Genomic DNA, 23,936 nt, shown 5'->3' on the forward strand with positions numbered 1-23,936 from the left:
TCGCATGTGATTGTCACGCGCATTATAGGGAACTGGCTTTACTGACAAAATGCGCATGACAATCACATGCGATATATCCCCCAGCCCTACCTGTAGCTTGTAATGAGCCCGTGCGCATTCTCACTCATTTTGCCAGCACGGGTCACATACTTTACTGGACTGTAATACCCTTTCAGGAACTTGTTTTATTCTGTTGAAAGGCTTTTAAACAAGTAAATCCAAATATAGCCTTAAGGTTTTTAGAAAAAAACTTATTTAGTTTTATTTTTGAATAACTAAATCTGGGGCCGTATTCACAAAACATTTTATCTTACCACTAAGATTTCTCCTAAATAGCAGTAAAAGTTCCTAGCTAAGAGTTTTCTCTTAACCTATTTACAAAGCTGCTGAGACCAACTTTTACTAAGGAATCAACTGAAGTCTTAAACTAAGAGTAAGGGCGGGGTTGACCTTGTTGCTATGGAGTAAACACACAGTGATTGGCTGATGGGGGAGGAGTCAGCGATTTAATCATAGAAATATTGAGGAATAAGGTGTCATGTTTCCATATTAAAATAAAGGTTTTAAAATACAAATGTTGCCCTATTCAAATAAATATTTAAAAAAAAAAAATTGTTGCCATAGTCAAAATAAAATGTTGCCATATTGTTGCCATAAAGGTTTTAAAATGTAGACTAAGTGTCACTACTTAAACTAGTATATACAGTTCATTGTCCACCTCTTGGATGTCTGCATCTCGAGAATGCAGAATTCAAGCAACAAATTACATTTTATAAACAAAGTTTGGGAGAAACACATTCAAACGGTCTTTTTAATCAGCTCAAGAGGAGGAATATATATATACACAGACTAGAGCCGACTTGCCTATAGTTACTTGCCTATAGACAGTTCTCTGCATCCCTCCGCCACCCCGTCCCTCACTCTCAGCTGGGGATATGGGGAGAACTTTGGGTTTGGGCTAAATTCCAAGCTGGGAGCCCTCAATCCCCTTGGACATCACACCCAGAGATTGACACGGCCATTATTTTTAAGAGTTTCTCCTACATCGGCAAGTTAGGAGCTACTTTTAGCCTTAAGATGTTTTGTGAATATGGCCCCTGGCTTTCCTGATGAATACAGCCATAGAAGCTGGCATGGCATTTAAAAGGAAAGAAAGATTTTCTAAATTGGTCAAATATGCTCATATTGTGTTAAATAATGATTATTGTAAAAATGGTGGGCTTTTTAACGTTAGTTTTGTATTTGTATTTTGCTTTATTTCTCTTAAATATAAAGTGGACTATCTACTAAACATAGTTGAATAATTTATAATTTTGTTATTCATATATATATATATATATATGAGCAATATCACACTCGTAGCCGTGCGATATGGCTGTATATCAGCACGCTGTGATTCGTCCGTAGGCACTAGGCCGCAGGTAATCACAGCGTGCTGATATACAGCCATATCGCACGGCTACGAGTGTGATATTGCGTTTATACAACAGTTCGACGGCACGAGTGTGTAAATAAATAAGAACAACAACGGAGTGTCTTTAAAACCCTCTTTTGTGCAGCACTACTTCCTTCCGCCACGGATTCAAATCTCAATTGACAGTTGGATCAAGCCTCCGTTACTAATTCTAAAACGTCACTTCAGAACTAGTAACGAAGGAACGTTTCAAAACTCAAGTTGTCAGTTAAACCAAGCCTCCGTTGCTAACTCTAAAATGTCACTTTAGAACTAGTAACGAAGGAACGTTGAGTCGCTTCATTGAATTTTCTACAGTATTAGAGAGAGAGAGAGAGAGAGAGAGAGAGAGAGAGAGAGAGTAGGCTATTACCTGTGTCTGGTATATTTCATTACATTCATTCTTCAAGTCGATGTCCATAATATTATATCCTTTATACAAGTCCGTTTGAATGTCCGCTGAGGAAAGCGATCCTTTTTTTACAGCTTTGGGAATTTTCCATAGCACCACAGCGCTAAAACAACTTCCTTTTGCAAAAGTTCCTTTCAATTTAAAAGTCTCTTGTGCTTCACTGACTCATTCTCCTGTAAAGTGTTGCCGCCATCTAATGGCGTATTAATGTAATGTTCACTCAATCCATATTACTTAATGGACATATTTATATAAAATAATATTTATTGAACAACATAAGCACAATTGTACAGCTCAGTCAAACATAAAGCACTAGTTATTAAAAAAAAAAATAGGTCACCATTTACGCTGGTATGTGGGTTTTACAAATATTTAACGAATGAAAGGGATTTTAAAGAGCTTGTGACAAAACCACCTAACTCCATTGGATCCTCAAACTTTCAATCAAACCTCATTAATCCGCCTCACCTCGTGAATGAAGTGCACACGCAGTTTGGACATCTCTGTGCAATGCAAAGGTAAATAAAGATCTGATGTTTGAAAAAAAAAAAAATTGTAAAGCGTTTTCTTTACTCAAAAAAAAAAAATGTTTATAAAGTTTAATGTTTTACATATTTGAAGCGGAGAAGAGTCTGATATGTCCCGTCTAGTTGTAGCCAATGTGCTATATAAGGATGTAACGTAACGTTTATTATTATCAAATTTAATATAGCACAATTCGACTTGCTCTGTAACAAATAATAGATTAATAAGACCAAAGATTGCCCGTTCTATGTAAATTGAATTATGTCTCGTGTTTAACTACTATAAGAGCCAGCGGCAAACCCCCGAGGCACTGGCCGAGATGAAGCTGTTCTCGGCGGTTACAGAAGCACTGAACAGCCACTGCCATTACGGTTGATTTGATCGGCCGCCATGACGGTCATTTCAAGCGGAGTGATACAAACGGTGAAAAGGCAGTAGGAGTGCTGTTATCACTGAAATATCGCATGGCTATCAGCCAATCAGATTCGAGAACCAGACAGAACTGTTGTGTGTGTGTGTGTGTGTGTGTGTATATATATATATATATAATATATATATAAATATAAATTTATTAATTTATTTCAGAACTGCATAAAATAGTTGCTCGTCTCCTGACTCTCTGTTTCCTAATTAACTTGTGTTTTATTTTCTCTTTACTGTAGTGAATCTTGGTCAGGCCTCGTTTGAAGTGATGGCATCTATAGTGAACCGTTTACATAAGTACTTGGACACTAGTCAAGACATGCATGGGCGAAACAGCCTTCTCTCCTCATATATCCATTATGTCTTCCGCCTCCCCAACATGGATCCCAACTCCCCCTCTCCAGGTCAGGTTTTAGCTTGATCATTTGATTTACTTTGTCTCTAAACCTGTGGCTTTTGGTGTGTTTAAGATTGGTTAAATCAGTTGTCATTCTAGTGTGTTTCATCTTTAATTTATTCTGTTCTGTGTATTAGGCCCAGGAGGATTGGGTGGTTCAGTGCATTATGCCACGATGGCTCGTTCTGCTGTTAGACCTGCGAGCCTCAACCTTAACCGCTCTCGTAGCCTTAGCAACAGCAACCCAGACATCTCTGGCACTCCCACTTCCCCAGATGATGAAGTACGCTCCATCATTGGCAGCAAGGTAGGCAGACACATTTCAGCAGCTCTGTTGGCTGTTACACTTTTCTATTAATATTATAGTCACATTGTCATAGTTCATATACATATCAAAGTGTATTTTATTAGTGCTGTTGAGACATGTTTTGATTGCTCCAGCTGGATGTGACCTACTGTATTCATTATTATGAGTGAATTTATAGTTCATTGACTTTATGCATGCACTAGATTGCTGACTTAGCTGATCAGAATTTCCCAATGTTACAGGTCAACCTATAGCTCACTAGCAAGAGAGACTTTGGCTGGAACATTTTATGTACTTAACCCATGTTACACAATCTTGCAAAAAGGAAAAACAAAAATGAACTGTAACATAATGTGTGGTTGAACGGTAGCCAAAATCCATTCAACAGTTTGCCTTTGATGAATGGTTGCTGATAGCTCAGTGATTAGTATGCACTGACTTCATTGCTGTAGTTCCCAATTTACTGAATAAATTGTGCAAAGAAGGTAAAATGTGAAATTTAAAAACATATTCATTATTCCATAATAAATAAACTAAAATCTTTGATTACGTATGTGGCTGTAAATAAACTTTATCTGAGTATACACAAAAACTAAAACTACATTTTACAGTATATTTGTTAAAATGTTTAACAAAAATTAATTCAATAAGTTAAATTATTGTAGTTTATTTCAAACTGTTCCAAATTTAGCTGGAATTTTACATTGCAAATCTGTTGAATGTTCTAATGACAACTTCAGAAGAATTTACTACATTACTACCAGTAAAAAGTTTGGGGTCAGTAAGATTTTATTATTATTTTTTTTTTTTTTAATGTTTTTAATGTTGAAAAGTATCTTATGCTGACCAAGACTACATTTATTTGATGAAAAATACAGTAAAAAAGTAATGTGAAGTATTTTTAAAAAAAATATATTTAAAATATCTGTTTTCCATTGTAATATATTTTGAAATGTAATTTACTCCTGTGATGGTAAAGCTGATTTTTTTTTTTTTTTTTTTAGCAGCCATTACTCCAATTTTCAGTGTCACACAATCCTTCAGACACATTCATTTCTTTCAATAAATGGTTACACTTTTAAATGGTAGTGTATATGATGTAGTTGACATGAGTTGAATAATGAACCTGCTCTGAAAATAATTTTTTTACTTGAAGTTCACGTAAGGATTATTGGTGCTAACCACCGATCTTTTTTCCTCCTATTGTGTGAATGAATTCAATCTGGTTTCACAATCATGTGCTAACCGCCAAACTTAAGCCCAAAGTATACTTCGGCTGTCCGCATTCCGTGACGGTCAGCGCACTGTCCGTATGATGTAATTTCCGTCATCGGGAGGGCCTGTCGACGTCCGCACACACCATCCTCCTGCAGCGTAATTTTTGTGTCCCTGTGTACAACCGTGCATGCTCAAGGTGAATGTTGAGATGGAAGAGTTTTGTTTTGGTTCTTCTTCTAAACTTTGCATGCAATGGCGGATCTGCTACTTTTATTCTTCTGTTCTACCAGATAAATGTCCTGTAAATAACAAGACTCACTGCTGCCCTCTGACGTCTTGTAGAGTATAGAAAAACAATTGTACTGCGCACATGTCGAACCCGTCCATCTAGTATACTTTGAAAGCTGTGCAGAAACAACTGTGCGAGAGACGGAGCGGAATGCGGAAAATGAAGTATACCTGGGCCTTAAGATTTTGATTTTGTTACTTATGCTTGATACTCTAACCTGTTGCTGTTCAATGATGACATATTAATATAAACTAACTTGCTCCCTTGCTCACTTGTTTCATTGACCTGTAATCTTTGACCTTTCACTGTTCCCTGGCTTGCTTGCGTCTGCCCGTGACCCTTTTGATGCCACCCTTGGCTTGCAGGGTTTAGATCGCTCCAACTCCTGGGTGCATACCATGGGGTGCAAAAGCGCCCCCTGGGGGACCAGCCCTGGCTCAACATCCGATGCTAAGCAGGTCATTCTGACAATCCCAACCCCTAAATACAAAACAGAATCCCCCACTTCACACAGCCCTCCCCAGTAGCACTAAAACAGCATTATCTGATAACGCCATAGCACATTTCTGCTTCACTGCCATTTTCCTTTTTTTCAACTTTCTTAACCCATTCACTCTTCTAAAACAGTCATTCTCAAAGTTGCCTCATTTTTCTTATTCACCATTTCACTTTAAAAAGCATTGCATGGGCATAACTAACCAATTTCCATTTTCTTTCTGCTTGGCATGTCATGATATGCTGCATGTACATGTATGCGTGTGTGTGTGAATGTTTTGTTTGTCTTGTGAAACTTTATTTATTTATTTATTTATTTATTATTATTCTTTTAATAACTGGCACCTGGTTAAGGCTAATCATTTTATTTTCTCATTACTCAGTGCCTGTAATAGTCTGATTCATTAAATTCAAGCATACATACATACATACATACATGCATATATACATACAAACATACATACATACTATATTAATTTAATTAATTCTCAAACAAAACACTTTTGTTAATCTCTCCAGTCTCCTTAAGTAGACTGTGTAAAGTCACCATGTCCCTCAGAATGGCTATTTGACTGATTGAAACTATACTTGTTCAATTTAAACGTAATTGTATTTTTAAATTATTTTATCTATTGTAATATATTAGAGTTTGTGCAGTCTTGTTCTTTTCTGTATTATGTTTGTGTGGGTTGGGTGTGTGTCTGTGTGTGTCTGTGTGTGTGTTTGTGTGTGTTATTGTGTGTTGTGTTTTTGTGTTTTGTAGGGGTGTAACGGTACGCGTATTCATACCGAACGGTTCACGAGGCAAATTCCAAATGGAAGTGAGCATCCCTATGCCCTATGTGATCATCCCTATGTGAGCAGGACATGCGCATGCTGTATGTAGCTGTTTGGAATGCACTTGGCAAAAGGAGCAGTGTAATTTCCTCATTATCTTAAGCTGGGATGTTCCCGTGACAACGCAGCAGAGTGTCCATCAGCAGATGTTGCTGTTTTAATGGCATAATTCTTTTTTTCTTCTTTTTTGCAAATTTATTGCAGAATTATTGATTCATGCTTTAACTTTGCAATTTCTAGTATTGCATTAGTATTGCGTCCTTCTCAAGAGTATTTTTGACTTTTCAGTCCGAGTTAAATCTCTTTTTTGGCTCATTTTGCCTGTAAAAGAAAACTTGCCTAATAATTCTGCACACCTGAATATAAGGCATTTTTCATTTCCAGCCTTCATGAACAATTATACAATTAATAGTAGTTATTAAGATTGATGTGGATTGGAATTGGTAAAATGTGCTTGGGAAAAAAATATGATCAGAAAATCAACTTGCCTAATAATTCTGCACACACTGTGTGTGTGTGTGTATATATATATATATATAATATATAATATATATATAATATTATATTATAATTTAAAAATATGAATTGTATATTTATTTATGCCGACACTGCGTTGTCACGGGAACATTCCAGCTGAATATTTTGCCAAGTTTGCCATTCCAAAAGGCTACATACGGCACGAGCGTGCCCTGCTCACATAGGGATGATCACATAGGGCATAGGGATGATCACTTCCATTTGGAAGTTGCCCCGTGAACCGTTCAGTATGAATACGCGTACCGTTACACCCCTAGTGTTTTGTGTTTGTGTGGTTTGTGTTTGTGTATTGGTAGTGATTAGTGAATAGCATCACATACTCCTGTCCTCCACACTAATCTATTGTCACCCTTCCATTCATCCCCACTCGTAGGCCATGGAGCGCAGTGGCAATCGCATGTCATCGCACACTGAGAGCGCCAGTTTCTTGCAAACATTAACAGGACGCTTGCCGACCAAAAAGGTAGAGACCCAATTCCTGGAGAGCAGGAGCCGACCCTCTCCTCACCTGCGCCTGTCTGTCTTGGAATGACTGGATGTTGTTGTTGTTGTTTTGTTGCTGTTGTTGTCATGTTCTTGTGGATGTTGGGTACAAGATCTTCTTTTGAATGCCACCTGAAGACTGTATGAAGAGGGAATGATGTGTCACTTGTGGTATGAAGCACCCTGTGTTCGATTGGACTGTTTATTTGTGTTTAATGTTTGACCCGTAGAATAATGAATCCACTCTTGCAGCATCACAATGGACATTATGTCAAAGGACCATTTTATCTCCCTCACTAGAACTAAGATGTAGTGACCTATATGCAGTGTATTTGATGGTGAATGTTTTGCTTATGGTTCCTTCCTGTTCACAGCTCTTTCATGAGGAGCTTGCCCTGCAGTGGGTGGTCAGCAGTGGCAGCGTGAGGGAGGGAGCCCTGCAACAGGCCTGGTTCTTCTTTGAGCTCATGGTAAGTACTTCAGCACCCATAAGTTTACATGCTTCCTCCTTTATGTTTAAAAGTGTAGCCTCTGCTGTTGAGGTTGTGAGAAGAATGGTGTGTTCTTGACCCTTTCTCCTTTCAGGTTAAGAGCATCATACACCACTTATACTTTGCTGACCGGCTGGAGTCTCCCAGGAAGAACCGCTTTCCTGAACGGTTCATGGATGACATCACTGCTCTGGTTAGCACCATTGCAGGAGATATTGTTTCACGTTTCCAGAAGGTGAGAATTTTAACTACACAATGAATAAATTAATGAATGAGATGAATTTGGTTATTAGGTGTCCTTTTGGGATGTTCAAGTGTCCTTTTTTGGAAAGACACCTAAAGTGTCAGTTTTGTGAGAATCACCAATCTGATAGTTTACTTTGCTCAATATAGCAAATGATGACAAAATAAACACGTTAAACAAGATAAATTATGCATGCTTAATTGCATTATAATACATAAGCTATTAATACATAAATGAAAGAAAAAAAAACAACAACATTTAGGATGTCATTGTGGTTAGGAGCTCAGTGGTTAATTCTTGCAGAGGATCAAGAAAAATCATGTCCAGTATGTCTATTTGAATTATTTTCTGAAATAGTCTAAACCCTAGTTATGGACAGTGGGAAAAGCCTTAGTATATTTTAGAGACAATTGCTACCTGAGTAGCAAATAAAAACATAACATGTTCTGTAAATGGCTGAGTGCCCAGTTAAAGTTTTTAAAGTGGTGATGTTTGTCTTTACTTTACTGTCTTTTCAGGATCTTGAGTTGGTGGAAAGGCTCAACACCAGCTTGGCCTTCTTCCTCAATGACCTCTTGTCAGTCATGGATAGAGGCTTTGTCTTCACTCTTGTCAAAACCTACTGGAAACAGGTACATTAAAAATTCAGCTCCAAACAACATGCTTTTTACACATTGTCTTTTCTTATGATTTTCTCTTCCTCCTATTCCCAGGTGTCCACCAAGCTCTATGCATTACAGAACCCCACACTAGAGTCTCTGAGACTGGATTTCCTGAGGATAGTCTGTAGCCACGAACACTACGTCACTCTAAACCTGCCATTCAGTCTGCTTACACCCCCAGCCTCCCCCTCTCCTTCGGTATCCTCTGCCACATCTCAGGTATAAACACAAACTGAAAAAGGTTAACTGTGATTAACTCTAAATTATACCTAAATTTGATTGTTATTCTCATCATCTATTCTATAATAATAATGAGATATTATTCTCATTGTCTCCCACTAGAGTTCTGGTTTCTCTACCCATGTGCAGGACCAAAAGATCGCCAACATGTTTGAGCTGTCTGTGCCCTTCAGAGAGCAGCATTACCTTGCTGGTCTTGTTCTGACAGAGCTGGCTGTGATTCTGGACCCTGAGGCTGATGGGTCAGTACCATGGTGTGTGCCCTATTTTCATTCTTTTATGACTTTTGTGTTTTTAATATATATTAAAAACTATAAATAATTAAAAACAAATTTTTATTTCTTATAAATGTTGTTATTATATCATTAATTTTAATACAATTTAATTTAAATTGTTTTTTTTTCAGCTGGATTTGACCAAATATTTACCAAATGTTTAATTTTATATTCTCTACTTTTTACTTTTGCGGTAGGATGTTTGGTCTCCATAAGAAGGTCATCAGCGTGGTTCATAATCTGCTGTCCAGTCATGATTCGGACCCACGTTATGCTGACCCTGAGGTCAAAGCCAGAGTCGCCCTGCTCTACCTACCACTCATAGGCATTGTCATGGAAACCCTTCCTCAGCTCCATGATTTCACTGGTATGTATATATATATATATATATATATATATATACATTCCATCCATGTTGTTTTTTTTTGTTGTTTTTTTTTTGTTTTGTTTTAACCTTTCTTTTACCATCACAGAATCCCATAATCAGTGGGGACGCCCTGGTGGTCCGGGTACCGAGGAGCAGGAAGCTGAGGGTAACAGTATGATCAGCCAAACTGTTGCCATGGCAATTGCAGGAACATCTGTGCCACAAATGTCACGGCCAAGTAGTTTTCTGCTCAATCCACAGGTATTGTGACCTCACGGTTCTTAAGATATGGTTTTAAAGATGTTTTCATGAATAAGAAACTTAAATTTACATACTTTGTTATATTACGTTGCATATATATATATATATATATATATATATATATATATATATATAAATATATAAATATATATATATATATAAATATATATATATATATATATATAAATATGTGTGTGTAAAAATGTATATATATATATATATATATATATATATATATATATATATATATATATATATATATATATATATATATTGGGAGATCATGAAGGAAGTGCAGGAGGTTTGTGAGTTGATGGAAAAGCTTATAATTAAATAAATTATAAAAATATAAAATTAATGGAAAAAGTACCATTAAAAAGTAAAATAATCTAAATAAATAAAACATATATATTTTATATTTCACATTTTTAAAATGCAATACTAAAAATGCAAACATGAAAAAGGAGAATATCAGTCCATTACAAAAATCTATACACCTTTTTCTCCAGGCCACCCGTCAGCATGGCTCATTCTCTGCCGAGTCCAGTCGAAGTCTGCTCATCTGCCTGCTGTGGGTGCTCAAAAATGCCGATGAGATGGTGCTTCAGAAATGGTTCACTGACCTCTCTGTCTCCCAGCTCAACCGTCTGTTAGACCTGCTCTACCTCTGTGTCTCCTGCTTTGAATACAAGGTTTGAATAAACTTCACATTTGAGGGAGTTTTAACCATGTTTTAATCAGAAGTTTTCTTAGTTGCAATATATCTGTATCTGTTGTCTCGTCTGTTTACATTTCCATTCATCTGTAAATAAATACGCACAATCTGCTCCTCTATATCCCCACACCTGCCGAGTGAAATTAATAAGTGTTTGTGTTTCTATCCATCCATCTCATGCAAAAAGGCCCATTTTTTGTTCATGCAGGGCAAGAAGGCATTTGAACGTATGAACAGTTTAACTTTTAAGAAATCTAAAGACATGAAGGCCAAGTTGGAGGAAGCCATCCTAGGCAGTATTGGAGCCAGACAGGAGATGGTGCGGCGGAGTAGGGGGCAGCTTGGTTAGTTGAATAATAAAAAATAAAAAAAATTGGTTAACATTCTGTTGGAAATATTCAAAAGCTAAATGAAGGCAATTTGACACATACCCAAATTTGATGTATGTTGCCTTTTCTCTATCCTTTCTTCCACAGAGAGAAGTCCATCAGGCAGTGCTTTTGGCAGCCAGGAGAACCTACGCTGGAGAAAAGACATGACCCACTGGCGTCAGACCAGCGAAAAGATGGACAAGTAGGGTTTTATTAATATTGTTTAATTTTTTTTTCTCATTGTTTCTGAGACAAAATTAAAGTAGGTGGACTTTGATTTCCTTTTCAATTATGTAACTTAGCTGATACAAGTACAAACATTGTAATCATAAGGCCAGCATTAAGGAAAGAAAGCAAGAAAGAAAGCAAGAAAGAAAGAAAGAGAATAATTTTAACACAATTTTCTAATTTTTCATCTTTTTTTAATTATTTAAAAATAATAATTTAAGTGATTTTAAATAGACATGCATTTTTTTATTATTTTTTTTTATTCACATATTAATTATCTAAATTGTTGTAATTTAGTAATTAGTCTGCCTTATGGATTTTGTGCATTGTCTGTATTCTGTATGTTCATATTAAGATAACTGCTTTTTTTTCTTCCCATAAAACTATTAATTTGATAACATTCATAATCGTATGACCCATATTTTCCCATATTTATACAGAAACAACCATTAACCATTTGACCTCAAATAACCCCTTTATTTGACCTTGTTCTTTCATGTACTGTGTGTTTAGGGGCCAGAGATCAGTCAGGTATTGTACAGCTGAAGTGTTCTTTGCTTTCAATGACCCTTGCTTTGCTTCAGACCCCCCCCTCTTGCTTTTGTTCTGCTCTCCTCTACTGGTGCTTGGATTGGTCTGGATGCAGTTGTTACTGACCACAATGTGATTCTGCCCCCAGACCTTTGTGTGTGTGTGTGTGTGTGTGTGTGTTTGGGGGGATGGAGAAGGATGCAACTTGGATGACATGATTCTGTTATGACCAGTGTTTATAACAAGAATGCAACATGGATTTTTAACCAGCCTCTCAGGTCCAAGATTTAGCTGTGTTAGCTTTAGCTTAACAATCTTCGCCTATAGGGGCTCTACCTGTGTATTTAAAGGAGCTATATGTAGAACCGTCAGTATGTCAGTAACCCTTGTTATTAGCGGTGGCCATTTATTGAACTGCAGCCAGCAATTTATTGCTCATGCTTGCACTCGTCCACACGTATCATTAAACGTGATTCAAGGCCCTGATATACTTAATGCAAAAAAGTTGCTTTTCGTTCTTTGCTTAGATGTAAAAAGTAGTTGGAAATACCTTTGCAGCGATATACTTTTAACAAACATTCTGATGTTGTCCACGCTGCTGAGAGCGACGTTTGAATATGTAAATATGTGCTGCACGCTTTACTTTCAATAACAAAATAAACACACAGTAAAAATGACAGCAGAGTGAAAACAGCGATGTGGATAAGTTTGGACCAGCACTTCAATTCACCGGCATCATGTCGACAGATAAATAAAATAAATTGGGGAACACTTTTCATTTTCCTGGTAAAAATGTCCTTATAGTCCTCCTTCACATAAAAATCTTTCATAGACAACCTAGGAAGTCCAGGAAAGTCTCATTTTTTTCCTAACACATTAGCCTTCAAAAGTGATTAATACATGACAATTCTTACAAATAGCCCCTTTAATAGGCCCCTTTAATAGCCCCTTTGTAGTCAACTTCATATTCATAGTGAACTATTAACAGTTATCTTTAACCAGTTAAAATATAGTATCATTAATGTTATTTTTATTTTTAAAGATTTAGGTTTTACACACTGAGCTATGAGAGGTGTATTTTACATTTGTCATGTTTTTCTCTTTAATTCCAAGCACTTATCTAATAATGATTTAATTTGAAAAGAAATAACATGGTGGCAGTTGTTCAGAACAGTGGTTCTCAACCTTTCTCTAATCCTAACTCTAGGCAGTTCAGGCAATCTTTTCCTAGTTATTTTCTGTAATTTTAAGTGTTTGCTTGGTAACAAAACATGTTGTTGCTTGTGCTGGACTGCCACATCGTTTTTTCCGATGTGACATAGAACTGTATAAAACCTTGTGTGTGTGTGTGTGTGTGTGTGTGTGTATATGTATGTTATATGTGTATGTGTATATCTAAACCAGTGGCTCCCAACCTTTTTAGCCCCACGAATCCATCAGTAAGGCTCAAGTACCGCTTTATAGACACTAAACTAAAGTAAATGCAGCGTTTATATTTTAATCCAGTTGTCAAAATTACCTAATTTACCAATGAACCAGTTTTATTGATTACACCGATTACACCTGTTTCTACCGTAACGATGCTGATTCTCCTGCCAGAGATGGGCTCGTGTTCGGCGGCAGAACTAATTTCAGACACCGCCCTTCGTTTCACTCGTATCCGAAAGATGCTGTGGCTGCTTCCAAAACCTGCCCATAAACAGTCAGTGCACAGTTCTGAGAACTTATTTCAATATCCAAAGTAATTATATTCTGTATCTTTAAGAATAAATTATTAATTTTATGCAAAGCATAGATGGATGCGACACTCGTTTACTGACATTGCATCCCTGTAGTTTGCTTTGCATTAAATAAAATGATTTACAGCACAGCAATGATATTATAGAAGAAATAAAACATACACAAACCTTTTATTTCATAGACAAAATGCACCAAGTCGGCGCTGAGAAACTGAACATCACGTGATGATCGCGCCTGACCTGCCTTCCGTTTCCACTATACTCTCTCACACACACATACATTCTTCTCTTACATACACACATTTTCTTCACACATGCATACATTTTCTTCTTACATAGTTTTTATTTATAGGATAGGATTTAAAGGATAATGTAAGTGTGTGAGAGTAGAATATGTGTGTATGCGAAAGGAGAATGTATTTGTGTGAGAGTGCCAGAATGAATTTTGGCTTGATTGGCTCTTCATACATGTTGACAATTTTTGTGTGAATTTGTACGTTCAAGTGCAAGATCTAAATATTTGCGTGCTGTCTGAGACGCGGCTTTCTGTGTGCACGCTTCGGATGTACACACACAAATCTTCTCACAGGGCATCCGAGTTTTCTTCCACTTGAATGTTTAAATTTTCAACAAACCATATTATATATGCGTTGTCAGATTTGAGATGAACCGCGGTGCAACTGCGCGCTGAACCGTGGGTGCATCCGGTTAACATGCACACCCTGAATTTTCTGAAGCCCATTAGTGGGTTGTGGCCTCTCAGTTGAGAATCACTGGTCTTCATTCATTAATTTATATTAAAACAATTCTCTGGTGGTTATTGTTTGATGTCATTGAATAACAGGCCTGAACTTCCCTCATAACCTTCTGTAATCACAAGACTCCTCTTTTCAAAGGGACAAGCACCAGGCAGTGTGGGTGCTTCTGTACTTTCAAACCTTTTTCAAACAAATCCCATTCAGTGGCCCATTCATATGGAATTTAAATTACTATGGGCCCATTTAAAACTCTACTCTACCTCCTGGAGCTGCTTTGTACAAACTGATTTTCAATATAAAATAGCATTTAAAATAAACCTGTAGAAAAATAATTATGCATTTTATGGTTTACCTGTGAAGTATAAATTAAAAAAATAAGACTAACTACTCAAGTTTAATTTTAAGTGCTAATGTTTTTGTAGCATTTATATTTTAGCTTTTAGCTTCTAAAAAATGTGAAGTGTCCTGATGAGTAAAGCCTAATCACGGATTGGATGATATAAGTACATAGTGAACCTCCAGGTGCAGAGCTGCAGTTTAACAATACAGTATTATACCACATTTTCAAAAACCTTTTAACAACCTCTCTGCTTCTAACAATAATCAGCCACATTAAGTCTGTGACAGGGCCATGGCTCTCTCCTTCCTCATAAAGCTTTGGTACAGGGCTATGATATTTGTGTGCGGCCTATTTTGAATGAATCATGTACCATACAGGTTTAAAGGAACCATACTGCGCAATGGGAGAAGCCTGGAGCCCTTCTTAGTTAGGTTTGTAAGCTCCATAGGATATGCTTGCACATCTACAGTACATGTTTTTGAAACATTATGCCTAGCTCAAACCTACAATGATTTGCTTATAGAACTGGATTTTTTTTTGGATTGTTTGGTTACTTTTTTGTTTTTATTATATAAATATTTGTATTTTACTAAAAAATTACTGTTACATTAAGTACTTTATTATTACTTTATTTGAAAATGTAAATGTTAAGTCAATATAAGTGAATGTTCACATATATATTTTACAGATTTAAATGTTAGATTTTTATTATTATTTATATTTAAATTGTTTTAATATTTAAATGTTTAGTGCAATCATATTTTCAAAGTGTAAAGATTAAGTCCATATAAGTAAAAAGTCAAGTGTGTATTATTTATTTGTTTGTTGTTCTTAATATTTAAATGTTTAATACCTTCCTTCCTTCCAAACTTCCCTCCCTTCTTCCTTCCAAACTTTCTTCCTTCCAAACTTTCTTCGTATAAAGATTAAGTCTATGTAAGTGAAAGTTCAGAGATTTTACAACACAGGCTAGGACAAAAACTTACTTGAGTACAAATGGATCAAAATATTTGGTCTGTATGCAGAGGACACCCTTCCTCTGTATGCACTCACTTGAATGCTTGTGTGGAGGTTGCGGTGGCATTCAAGGATCCGCTCCGTGTTGTACCGGCCCTATTGCACCATTCTAACCATTCATTTCCTCATTGTTTGTCAGGACCAGGGCTGAGCTGGAGCATGAAGCAATTATTGATGGCAACCTGGCAACTGAAGCTAATCTCATCATATTGGATACGCTAGAAATAATAGTTCAGGTAATGATCTCAACTACTATCAATAACTGTCAATATTTTAACATGAGACATTTATTGTAACTATTATGGTCCCTCTATGTACCATGTAGACTGTGTCAGTGACGGAGTCTAAAGAAAGCATTCTGGGAGGGGTTCTGAAGGTCCTGCTCCACAGCATGGCATGTAATCAAAGTGCCCTATATTTGCAACACTGCTTTGCTACACAGAGAGCTCTCGTGTCAAAGGTGAGTAAATGCTGAACAGATCAAAGACCATTTTTTGTTACGACCAATTTAGCTTCTGCTAATCTGTGCAGTTTTGTTAGGTGAATTTACTCTCTTGACCTTAAATGTTGTACCTTTTATTATGAAGTGTGACCTCTTGTGACGTAATGTAAAAAGTCTTAATATGTGTGTTTTAGTTTCCAGAGCTGCTGTTTGAGGAGGAGACAGAGCAGTGTGCTGACCTGTGCCTGCGTCTCCTGCGGAATTGTAGCAGTAGCATTGGCACCATCAGAGCCCATGCCAGCGCCTCCCTCTACCTCCTCATGAGACAGAATTTTGAGATTGGAAATGTGAGAAACTCTGTCATAATCACCATAAATATTAGTATATTGTTAGTGACCCTCAATTCTGTTCCTCAGCACATATAGCCATATAAGCTTCATATAGCCATATAGCATATAACATGTATTAGTCTACATATGCCATATCTCTACTGCTGAGTTGTTTCTAGACTTTTTTTTTTTTAAAGAAGTCTCTTATGCTTACCAAGGCTGCATTTGTTTAATTAAAAATACAGTAAAACAGTGATATTGTGAAATATTATTATAATTAAATATAACTGTTTTCAATTTTAATATACTTTATATAATTATAATTACATATAATTACTCCAGTTTTCAATGTCACATGATCCTTCAGAAATCATTCTAATATGCGTTATTTGGTGTGCTGCTTAATATATTTTTGAAACCATTTTTTCAGGATTATTTGATGAATAGAAAGTTTAAAAGAACAGCATTTATTTGAAATAGAAATCTTTTGTAACATTATAAAAGTCTTTACTCTCACTTTTGATCAATTTAATGCATCCTTGCTGAAAAAGTTATGGTTCTTACTGACCCCAAATTTTTTACCCCAAAAAAACCGATCCCAGACTAGATAGACATGTATAAATGTTATATTCATTATTTTTTCTGTTTAGTCTCAAGAGGCTTGTAAGAGGCTTTATCTTGTGTGTTCTTTCTCTCTCCTTCAGAACTTTGCACGAGTGAAAATGCAGGTGACCATGTCTCTTTCATCTCTGGTTGGTACATCCCAGAACTTCAATGAGGAGTTTCTGCGGCGTTCGCTCAAGACCATCCTCACGTACGCAGAGGAGGACCTAGAGCTCAGAGAAACCACCTTCCCTGACCAGGTGAAGCTCACAAATCTGTTTCTGTAATCTATTTACTAGTTCTTGACACAAAGCACTGATTTTGACTTTGGTTTCAGGTTCAAGATCTGGTGTTTAACCTGCACATGATTCTATCAGACACAGTAAAAATGAAGGAACATCAAGAAGATCCAGAGATGCTTATTGATCTCATGTATAGGTACTATACATTAATATATTTGCTACACTATTATTATATGATAAATAGTTTTAAAAATAGTTTTGAAGGAATCAAATGTCTGTATTATTAACTACAAACTAACTAGTCATTACTGAGTGAGTTATTTTTAATTATTAATAAATTATACATTTACTCTTCACAAATTTTGGGGTCAGTAAATTGTTTTTGAAAGAAATTAAATATACTTAAAGGTTCTCTAAGCGATCCTGGGTAGAGTAACTTCCTGTTGACGTTCTTAGTGTTGTCAAACCAAACAGAGGCTAGCTAGACCCTCCCTCCTCCTCCTCCTCCCCTCCCATCCGTGCTTCCTGAAACAGTCATGAATGCGCATTTAAAATCATTCAGTTATTGGCTGGAGCATGTTTGTTATGATTCGTGGTCCAGGCTGCACCAGTTTGTTTTTGTTGCCATTTTTGGAGCTTGTGGGTTTTTTTTACAGTGTGTTCAGGGGACAGGCAGCTAGCGGATAGTGAGGAGATGTTTGCTGTATGTGACAAAAAATGTTTTGGCCTAAAAACGCATGACATCGCTTAGAGGACCTTTAAGGACATTAAATCGATTAAAATTGACAGTAAAGACATTTATAATGTTACAAAAGATTTCTGTTTCAAATAAATGCTGTTCATTTGCACTTTCTATTCAGAGAATACTGAAAAAAATGTGGTTTCTACAAAAATATTAAGCAGCACAACTGAAGGATCTTGTGACTCTGAAGACTGGAGTAATGATGCTGAAAATTTAACTGCATCACAAGAGCAAATTCCATTTTAAAATATATTAAAATAGAAAACAGTTATATTGTATTGTAATAACATTTCACAATATTACCATTATTACCGTTTTTGCTGTATTTTTGATTATAAATAAATACTTGATGAGCATAATAGACTTCTTTCAAAAACAGTTTTTTGGATGGTAGTGTATAAGAAAAAAATGTCTCGCAATTTTCTAGAGATAAATATGAAATAAAAACTAAAATAAAGTCATGCAGTTTTATAGAATATAGTTTCACTTGCAGAAACATGCAAAAAAAAAAAAAATCACAATTTCCTCTATTATTTATCAAGACAAATGTCTCTTTTCTATTATGTAGAATTGCTAAGGGCTACCAGACATCCCCAGACCTACGACTGACTTGGCTGCAAAATATGGCAGGGAAGCACTCAGAGAGGAATAATCATGCAGAGGCAGCCCAATGCTTAGTACACAGCGCCGCCCTGGTGGCTGAGTACCTCAGCATGCTGGAGGACCGCAAGTACCTGCCTGTGGGCTGTGTCACCTTTCAGGTTCCTGCCGCACCCTTTGACACAGATAACGAAGCATCAATCATTACTTTTTGATTATAATATATTAATATATATCTCACTCCGCAGAACATTTCCTCTAATGTGCTGGAAGAATCCGCAGTGTCAGATGATGTGGTGTCCCCGGATGAGGAGGGTATCTGCTCTGGCAAGTACTTCACTGAGGCAGGCTTAGTTGGGTTGCTGGAACAAGCTGCAGCCTCCTTTTCTATGGTGAGTTTTTTTTACCATGTTGTTTAAAAGAACACTCATGATTTTGGATATGTTCCAGTTGTTTTACTGATTCATATGCATAATAATATTTACATTAATATGTATCATATTTACATTTTGGTATAATAATAATTTATAATAATAATAAACAATACAATTTATTTTTAAATAATCATTTTTACTCATAATTTATCATTTTTAGTCCCACTTTATATTTAGTGTATTAACTTACTATGTACTAACATTTAAATGAATCATTTGATACAGTTCACTTATTGGGTACATGTTTTTATATTGTACTTCTGTTTAGAAAATACCTGCATGTAAATACTGCTGTAATTAACTTCTGTAATCAGAAATTACACTTGACTTTAACCCATTAGATCTAACCATACCACCAAACTCCTTATCTCATGCCTAAAGACACCTAATATAAAGTGTAAAGATCAAATTTTTTTTTACACACTTTGAGTATATAGTTTGCAAAATAAAAATATTATTTTCAGCAGTCTAATATGCAATAATTTAACTGTATTACATCATATTGTTTTATATCGGGCCACTCTTATCATTATTTGTCTCCAGGCTGGTATGTACGAAGCAGTGAACGAAGTCTACAAAGTGCTCATCCCTATTCACGAGGCCAACAGGGATGCCAAAAAGCTAGCCACTATTCATGGTAAACTTCAGGAAGCCTTTGGCAAAATTGTGCACCAGGTAAGTGCTTAAAAAGGGAGTTTTCATTGTTTTGGATCCTAAAATAAAGGCTCTGGTTAGCCACTTTACCTGTGCTGTTAAGCAGTGTAAGACAACAGGACTTTGTATTTTTGTCCTAGTAGTACAAAGCAACAGTGTGCCAGATGTCTAACTTGGCAATATTTTGCTTGTGTATACACACAGACGTGATTTATGCGAGACACGTGAAAGAGATTTTACATTAACAAGACTCTGTTTTCTCTTCTACATCAGAGTGACAGTGAGGTGCTGTGAATGTGGACTCTATTTAGTGAGATTTCCTGGGCATTATGAGTAGTATTCACACTATGAATGAGAACTATAACGATAACTATATTAGACGGATGATAATGTTCTGTTTATTATATAATTGTGCGCTGCAGTTATGTTTCAAATGTTCAAGCTCTATCAAGTCAAATGGATAATTTTCAATTCTATGATTAGCTGTTATTGTGTTAATCATTCATAAATTGCTTTGAAAGTGATTCCAAAATTATTGTTCCTCTGTGATGTTATTGTTATAGTTGTGGTGCTATTCTCTTAGAATTTGAACTCCATTAAAACGTCAGTTATAGTTATTATTGGTGTAAACGGGCCTTGCTCATACTGTACATAGCGTTGATGATTTGAAAAACTAGTCTCGCGCTAGTTCCATTTGTGCGTCTGGTTGATGGGAATTGAACTTTTGTGAGCAGTCACACTTGAAATTTAAACAGAAAAATCCAATAGACATAGATTGAAAGAGGTGATACAGAATATCATAGACCTGGCAACCACACAGAATAACCTAGAAACTGCATAGCAACATGCTAAAAAACACTACATACACCTTAACGACTGTATAGAAGGTCCCTGGGAACCACCCAAAACACTTTAGCATTATGCAATGAGTAAAAAAAAAAAAAAAAAAAAAAAAAAAATATATATATATATATATATATATATATATATATATATATATATATATATATATATATATATATATATATATATATATATATATAGTTTTTATATTATTACATGTTGTATGTAGGGATGAACAGTCATGCGTGGTGGATACAGTAACAAATATGCTACCGTTCAAAAGTTTGGGGTTTGTAAAATTTATTTTTTAATGTTTTTTAAAAAAGTCTTTTCTCATCTAGGCTGAATTCTTTTTAAATAGTAATGTTTTGAATCATTATTACAATGTAAACTAAATGTTTTCTGTTTTATTACATTTCAAAATGTAATTTATTCCTGTGAAGGCAAAGCTGAATTTTCAGCAGCCATTATTCCCGTCTTCAGTGTCACATGATCCTTCAAAAATCATTCTAATATACTGATTTGTGGCTCAAAGAAACATTTCTTATCAATGTTAAAAACAGTTGTGCTGCTTAATATTTTTGATGAATAGAAAGTTCAAAAGAACAGCATTTATATGAAATAGAAAGCTTTTGTAACATTTATAAAAGCCTCACTGTCACTTTGGATCAATTTAATAAATCATTGCTGAATAAAAGTATTGTTTAAAAAACTCCTCCTGTGTCCAAACTTTTGAACAGTAGTGTATAATTTTTCTGAAACATTTATTTCCCATAATGCTTTGCAGTCAGTGAGTCTGGACCTCTAAAGGGGGTGATTGTGACTTGTGTATGTTGATTTGTGCTGTATTCTCTCTGTTATACAGAGCACAGGCTGGGAGGTAGGTGCTGAACTTCATGGTTAATGCTTGGCCCATACGTGCAAGTTGTGGGCGTTTATCATGACTCTTTGCTTTGAATTTGACCCATTAACCTTTTTATGGACGTTTTCGTTTCTTGGTCCATCCCTCCATCTCTCTTTCCATGGGACTGCTGTCAGTGGTGTGTGGGCAGCAGTGTCCCTCTTCCTCTTCTCATCTTCCTCTCTCTCCCCTCTCTTTCTTGAGGAGAAGCGTTGTTAACATTGTCAGATTTGACAGGCCATGCATGGGAGCCACTGTGAACACTAATGACAGATTTATTCACGAATGCCTCATTTCACTCCCTCATCCGTCTCTCTCACTCTGTTTCATCAGCACTGCCATCTATGTCTTACCATGTCTCAAAAAGCACAGGGTTCGATTTATGCGAGACATGTAGATAACCTTGAAGGATCGGTTTGTCCAGAAATGAAAATTCTGTCATCATTGTCTCAACCTCATGTCATTCCTAACCTGTATGACTTTCTTTGTTCCCTGGAACATAAAAGGAGATATTCTAAATAATATACTAGTTTCTTCATGCATTTGGAGTTGGAGCTATCAGACTTCAAATAAGACATAAAAGAACTACAAAAGTGGCCAATATGACTCATGCTCTATAATCCAAGTTTTCTGAATTTAAAATTAAATATTGCTTTGTGAGACAAACTGACCATGTCTGTGTCCAAAAGCTTAAAAATGTTGCATTCCAAAGTACTTAGTCATCAAGGCACTCAAGGCAACGTAGTCTGATCAAATTTAGATGTATCCTTTGCTGCCTTTGATCCTGTGCATTCCATTCTGTTACAGTTAAGACAAAAAAATAAAGAATGGCGTCTAAAAGTTGCATTTGGTGGTCAGTTTGTGTGTAAATGTACGTTTTTGACCAACATTTTCTACTTTTGATGCCATTTCTACCAGGAAATTTCTTTTGTAATTAAATATTGGCTTGGTTATCAACAAAGCTCTCTTTATTTCGCTGTAGAATCCTGTCTGAAATCAGTTTCGTGAGGTACGTTTGTGCGCCAATGCTGCATGCAAAGTCATTGCCTGAAAGGGCAAAAAGGCAACAAGTTAGCTGCCGGGGCTTTCATACGCAGCCGGATCATTGAGTTTAACTTGAGAACTTGATGAGTCAGATTTTTAAAGAAGTCATGTATATTATGTGAATGGGATCAACTGATTCATCACAAAAATCAGCCTCAAAAGAACATGTTGACATCACATATCGTTTTTGTTGCATTTGGAAGATTTGGAATAGAATCACATTTTTATGACACTTTAATGGTGTTTTTCCCCCTCATTTTGGAGCTTGACCGCAACGGTCCTCATTTATTTTCATTATAGACTGCAACAGTTGGGTTCCAGAAGTATAATCCCATTTATTTTCTCCATAGGAAAATTGATTTGTTAACGATAACTTTAAAGTCTTATAGGTTTTCTTTTTTTTTTCTTTTTTTTACTTATTTTAATAAATAATCATGTTTAACAGCTGGATTCCTGTAATGTAATTCAACTTGTAGCTGGATGGTTTATAATGCTTTAACAAAGTCTTTTTTTTTTTTTTTTATCCCTTTGGGAAAAATAAATGGGAAAATATTTCCGGGAACCATGGTTGCTGAAAAAGTGAGCGGGCACTGTTGTGCTTTATATGGAAAATAGCAACCAGGATTGTCTTCAAAAATTCATCTTTAGTGTTCCACGAAAGAAAGAACGCCATACAAGTTTGGAATGACACGAGAATGGGTAAACAATGACAGAATTATCCATTTTTGGGGTATCTCTTTAACAAATGAAGAAGAACATGAATTAGGGACAGAAGCTTCTTAGAGAAAATGCTATCGGAATTCTTGGTATCTTGGTAAATTATCCTTTTTTTTCCCTTTCTCCTTCTAAAGGGACATGTACTGGTGATCATCAGTTCAAAACACATATAATCATGTGCTGAAAGTGACATCCAAGTGACCTTCTCTTTATATGGGCTTTTGTTTTATTGCAAACTAAATCGACCCCTGAGTTCTCATTTACAATTTGTTTGTATACAAGTATTAATCTTACTTTATTGATTAATGCATGGCAGCTACTCAACAAAACCTTCATATTTGCAGCATCACACCAGGAATGCACTGTCTCCTGTCTATTTAATAAAGACCCTTTAGTGCACTTTTAACTGCCTGCTTCTTCCTCGTTGCATGTTTTTTGTTGGGTTTTAGTCTTTGTGTGTGTGTGTGTGGGTGTGTGTGTGTGTATGTTTGTGTGTGTGTGTTTTTTTTTCTTTTTTTTCTCTCTGTAATATATTGATTTATGGAGTTTGGTAGTATTGCACTGTTTGTTTTGTGTGTACATGTTTTGTTAGTCTTTCAAAGAGTTTCCTGGTTTCCTGATTAAAATATGTTCTGTTCTCTCCTTTTTATTTCCCTGGTTGCTGACCCCTCCTCTTCCCACTTTAATTATTGTGTCTTGTGGTAAGTTTATAGTTTGAGGGTTTATTTCTGTAGCTTTTATGACTATCGCAATGAACCAGAGAGGGGCTG

General features: G+C 36.0%; 1 protein-coding gene across 11 annotated transcripts in view; it reads left to right on the top strand.

The window, feature by feature from the left end:
- Window positions 1–23,936, top strand: part of dock7 (dedicator of cytokinesis 7) — a 54,108-nt gene that overhangs the window by 19,887 nt on the left and 10,285 nt on the right. Inside the window, exons 21-45 of one of the 11 annotated variants that reach the window (XM_067373940.1) lie at window positions 3,053–3,217; window positions 3,348–3,517; window positions 5,390–5,482; window positions 7,267–7,356; window positions 7,751–7,846; window positions 7,962–8,102; window positions 8,630–8,743; window positions 8,825–8,992; window positions 9,116–9,267; window positions 9,486–9,655; window positions 9,762–9,916; window positions 10,426–10,608; window positions 10,840–10,975; window positions 11,108–11,204; window positions 11,744–11,761; window positions 14,976–15,029; window positions 15,755–15,851; window positions 15,941–16,075; window positions 16,252–16,404; window positions 17,091–17,249; window positions 17,327–17,427; window positions 18,542–18,734; window positions 18,822–18,965; window positions 19,551–19,682; window positions 21,370–21,384. In XM_067373940.1, coding sequence (XP_067230041.1) covers window positions 3,053–3,217; window positions 3,348–3,517; window positions 5,390–5,482; window positions 7,267–7,356; window positions 7,751–7,846; window positions 7,962–8,102; window positions 8,630–8,743; window positions 8,825–8,992; window positions 9,116–9,267; window positions 9,486–9,655; window positions 9,762–9,916; window positions 10,426–10,608; window positions 10,840–10,975; window positions 11,108–11,204; window positions 11,744–11,761; window positions 14,976–15,029; window positions 15,755–15,851; window positions 15,941–16,075; window positions 16,252–16,404; window positions 17,091–17,249; window positions 17,327–17,427; window positions 18,542–18,734; window positions 18,822–18,965; window positions 19,551–19,682; window positions 21,370–21,384 — 3,131 coding nt within the window. The remainder of the gene's footprint in view (window positions 1–3,052; window positions 3,218–3,347; window positions 3,518–5,389; window positions 5,483–7,266; window positions 7,357–7,750; window positions 7,847–7,961; window positions 8,103–8,629; window positions 8,744–8,824; window positions 8,993–9,115; window positions 9,268–9,485; window positions 9,656–9,761; window positions 9,917–10,425; window positions 10,609–10,839; window positions 10,976–11,107; window positions 11,205–11,743; window positions 11,762–14,975; window positions 15,030–15,754; window positions 15,852–15,940; window positions 16,076–16,251; window positions 16,405–17,090; window positions 17,250–17,326; window positions 17,428–18,541; window positions 18,735–18,821; window positions 18,966–19,550; window positions 19,683–21,369; window positions 21,385–23,936) is intronic. The other 10 variants (XM_067373941.1, XM_067373942.1, XM_067373945.1 and 7 more) reach the window with 10 other exon arrangements.

The sequence above is a fragment of the Chanodichthys erythropterus genome, chromosome 21, assembly GCF_024489055.1.
Source record: "Chanodichthys erythropterus isolate Z2021 chromosome 21, ASM2448905v1, whole genome shotgun sequence".
Classification (NCBI taxonomy): Eukaryota; Metazoa; Chordata; class Actinopteri; order Cypriniformes; family Xenocyprididae; genus Chanodichthys; species Chanodichthys erythropterus.